The 4,033-nt window shown below is 59.7% G+C and overlaps 1 protein-coding gene across 3 annotated transcripts in view; it reads right to left on the bottom strand.

Annotated features, from left to right (window-relative positions):
• The window catches only part of ST6GALNAC2 (ST6 N-acetylgalactosaminide alpha-2,6-sialyltransferase 2), a 16,155-nt gene extending 12,632 nt beyond the window's left edge, over positions 1-3,523 (bottom strand). For 2 of the 3 annotated variants that reach the window (XM_025859612.2, XM_025859614.2), the window contains exon 1: positions 3,231-3,523. In XM_025859612.2, coding sequence (XP_025715397.1) covers positions 3,231-3,355 — 125 coding nt within the window. In that variant the 5' untranslated portion in view covers positions 3,356-3,523. The remainder of the gene's footprint in view (positions 1-3,230) is intronic. The other variant, XM_025859613.2, reaches the window with a different exon arrangement.
• Between the last annotated feature and the right edge of the window lie 510 nt (positions 3,524-4,033).

The raw sequence follows: 4,033 nt of genomic DNA, 5'->3' as shown, positions 1-4,033 counted from the left end.
CTTTTTTTTTTTTTTTTTTTTTTGCTTCTGACGTGCTGAGCCAGTTGGGCCACAAGGGAGCATGCGACCTGCCTCACTTCAAGTTTCCAGAGGACCTGCAGGGGTGGCCGGGGAAGAGCAGGGATGATTCCTTCCCCCATCCCTCTTTCCCCCTCGGATGGCCACCTGTCCCCCCCCACCACCACCATCCTATAGTTCCTCTCCTCAGCGTAACAGGACCCCCTTTGAAGAGGAACTGGGACCCCAGTACTCAGCCTCAGGGCCGGGGAGAATCCCCAGGGAGCTTTTGAAAAACACCTTGCGCCCAGGGCCTCACCCCTGTAGTTCTGGTCTGACTGGTCTAGGCCTCCTCCCCAGGTGATTCTAGCGTGAGCCAGGTTTGAGAACCGGATGAGGGAGCTGCTGGCCAGGGCCGCTTGGAGACCGGAGGGATAGAGTTGCAGGGGAGGGGCTAGAGAGCCCCCCCGCCCCAGCTCTGTTTTGCTGTCCTGAACACCCCAGCCTCAGGGAGGCCTGCTCATCTCCAGAGCACCCCTCCGTGCTCAGTGACTTCTCCCAGCCCTCCTTGGGAATCCCAGGGCTTCTAGACACACCTGCCTGGAGAGCCTGGAAGGGGCGGGCAAGGGAGCCAGCCCATCTATGCCCCTCCCAGAAGTTTCACCGGCCTGAGGAGAAATAAAGACCTTGTACAGTAGACCTCCCCTCCCCTTGGGTAAGCTCCAAGCCCCGCAGTGGATGAAACTGTGGATAGTACCGAACCCTGCACAGGCTATGTTTTTTCCTCTACATACATACGAATGATAAAGTTTAATTTATAAATGAGGCACAGTAAGAGATTAACAACCATAACTGATAATAAAATAGGACGATCGTAACAATATAACGTGAGTGTGGTCTCTGTAAATATCTTACTCGGTAAATACCACCCTTCTTGTGACAGTGGGAGATGACAAAATAGGCCAGGTGAAGAGACGGGGTGGGGGGGAGTGGTGACCACATTGTTGACTACCATTAGGCTCCTACTGACCTCTGCCTCTATGTCAGGAGGAGGCTGATCTGCTCCCAGACCTGGCATGACTGGGGGTGACTGAAACCAGGGAAAGCCAAACTGCAGGTAAGGAGGTACCACCACGGCGCCATTTCTCATAAAAAGAAATCTACTCGGGAGCCTGGGTGGCTCAGTTCGTTAAGCGACTGCCTTCAGCTCAGGTCATGATCCTGGAGTCCCGGGATCGAGTCCCGCATCAGGCTCCCTGCTCAGCGGGGAGTCTGCTCCTCCCTCTGACCCTCCCCTCTCGTGCTCTATCTCATTCTCTCAAATAAGTAAATAAAATCTTAAAAAAAAAAAGAAATCTACTCAATTTCGATCCTATGCTTAGGAATTCTGGGACTTCGGATGTTCTTTCTTTTACAAAATAATGTTGACAACAGATACTGGCAGCTAACTGGTAGCCTATATCTATCCTCACCACTGCCCCCTCCCCCACCAGTAAAAAAGATTTATTTATTTATTTTTACAAGTCTAGATATCCCAATGCCTGGAAACTCCTGACCCAGATTCTTCTGCCATGGGTAAATTCCTGGGCTGGGTTCCATTCTCTAGCCTGCAATGAGAGCCCTCAGGTGCGGTTAAGACCAGGTCCCAACACCGCACCCCTCATCCCTCCCGGGGGCTCTCCAGGTAGCCAGGCCATCTGCTTTCCCACCCCAGGTGGGGGGTGGTGGGGGGCGGTCACACAGCCTGCTCCCAGTTGCTCCAGACAGTCCAGTTTTCCACCTCTCCGGGCACTAAACACCCACCTCCCCGGGCACTAAACACCCACCTCCTACAGTGAGGCCCTCCCAGCCAACCCCCTGGGTTCAGCTACATCGCAAACATTAGGGGAACAGCAAGAAAACGGACAAGTTCTTGGCTTGTACTAGCTTTTTTAAAAGATGAAAGACCTTTAAAAGCTTTGTTGAGACATAATGGATGTTCAACAACCTCATATTTAAAGTTTATTAGATACTTTCAAAGGATGTTGAAATGTGTTTCAAAACAGCTTTACATAAAATTCACAAAGGACTCTCTTTCTTAACACCCTCAAACTTTCAGTCGCTCACCTCACGCAATTTCTGACTACAAGGGGATGAAGTAATTCCACGTACCAGCGGCTAGAACACCCTTTGTTCTAGAGGGACTGGGCTCATAATGAGTTGCAGGTGTTTCGTATTGTTTTGTACCTTTAGATGCCTTATGACCACGTTCCCCCCCCCCCCCCCCGAGAAGAGGTAACTAACTTTCCTTTCATCCCGTTATGCCTGGAGCAAGGTTTGGTGAGGGGCGCGCAGGTGGGAAAGTGCTGTGAACGAAGAGCGCGGCCCCGAGGCCGGTGGGCGAGCCTGTGGGGGCCCTCGCGGCCTCCCAAATCCAGACTCCCGCACAGCTCGATCCGCCTCCCCGACGGAAAACTAAATTCTTTGGAGGCTTCCTCAGTAACTGGCACCATCACCTCCCAAACACAGGCTCGTAGGTTTATCCTCGCGGAGCACAAATGCAAGGAAGGTGCGCTGGGCGAGCGGGAGGGAGGGGAGCCCGGAGTAGGCTCGAGAAGGGGAACTTGGATGAAGCCCAGGATCTGCCCCTGTTCCCGGGGGGAGTCCGCCGCTTAGCGGGATCGCGCCCAGATGGCGCTTTATCCAAATAAACAGAGCAAACAGCGCGTGGGCAAGAGCGGGGCGCCGGGCGCGGGGAGGGCGCAGGGAGGGCGCAGACCGAGCGAGCTGGAAAGGCGACCCGCCGCAGTCGAGCCGAGGATCCCGGCAAAGTTGGAACAGGGAGTCTCGGGTCCCTCCCCCAAAAGTAGAGTCAGAGAAATGTGACGTTAGGGAGGGAGCGTTCCTGATAAAAACGGGGCTGTTTTTATCTGACTCAGACGACCCAGCCAAATCTGGACAATAGAAAAAGTGTTTCGAATCACGGCCAGAGGGAATGAACCCACAAGGCTTTGGGGAGCGAGTGGCCGGTGCGCAAGGGACGAGGTCCCTCTCGGACTCCCGCAGAGGCTGTGGCCCGGGCAGCGCAGGTTGGTCGCCCGGGTGGAGGCTCTGGGGACAAAGGGCCAAGGCCCGAGTCCCTGCTGCGAGCCACCCCAGGGAGACCAACGCGGCGGGTGGACGGAGGGGCCCGGGCTAGGCGCCCCGCGCGTCCCCTGAGCCACCCCCTGGTCGGACCGCGCCGCAGCCCCTACCTGGCTCCAGACCGGGGCCCCGGGTACGGCCCCACTGCCGAGGAGTACAGAGTGAAGAGAATCCCCGAGGAGGCAGCCGCGAGCAGGAGCAGAAGCCAGAAGAGCTGGCCGCGCAGGAGCCCCATGCAGCCCTGGCCCGCGGGCGCCCTCGGGCGCCCGGTCCGCCGCCGTTCCGGGCGGAGGGGAGCGGCCCGGATGGGCCGGGCCGGCCTCCCCGAGGCGGCCGCCCTGCCCCACCGGTCCTGCCCTCCAGCCCCCGCGGCGCCTCCCTGCCCTGCCGCTCCGCTCCTGCCCGGGCTCGCCGCACCCTCGGGGGCCGCGTTGGCGGGTCTCGGGGGCCGGCGTGTCGCCCCCCGGCTCGTGGAGCTGCCCGCGCCCCTCCCGCGCTGCTCTCCGCCCCGGGCACTTGGGCGAGCCGGGGGTTTGGGCGGGGCGCTGTCCCGCTGCGGTCAAGGGCAGGCGCGAGCGGGCCGGGGGGCCCGCGAGGGGGGCGGGGCGCCGGGAGACGCCGCCACCTGCCGGGTGGGCTGCGCACTGCTGGCTCCCGGCCCGGCACCCGCGGCTTCCGCAAGACTGACGCCGGGAAAGCCGCGGCAGGGAGGCTCCCCTCGGAAGGACCCTCAGGACCTGTCGGTCTGGCCCCGGCACCTCGGTTCCTTCCAGAAGTGCGGGAGAAATGAGGGGGCCTGTTCTCGGGGCGGGGAGGATGGAGGAGCGGACCCTGGGTTGGAGGTGGAAGGGGCGGGGTAGGTAGGGCTCCGGCCGGGGTGGATTGGGTGGAGGGAGCTCCTGAGCCAGGAACT

Source organism: Callorhinus ursinus, unplaced genomic scaffold, assembly GCF_003265705.2.
Source record: "Callorhinus ursinus isolate GAN/ISIS: 27379988/994484 unplaced genomic scaffold, GSC_fseal_2.0 scaffold68, whole genome shotgun sequence".
NCBI classification, from domain to species: domain Eukaryota; kingdom Metazoa; phylum Chordata; class Mammalia; order Carnivora; family Otariidae; genus Callorhinus; species Callorhinus ursinus.
The sequence above is the reverse complement of the archived record's forward strand: the minus strand, read 5'-3'. Positions and strand labels throughout refer to the sequence as shown.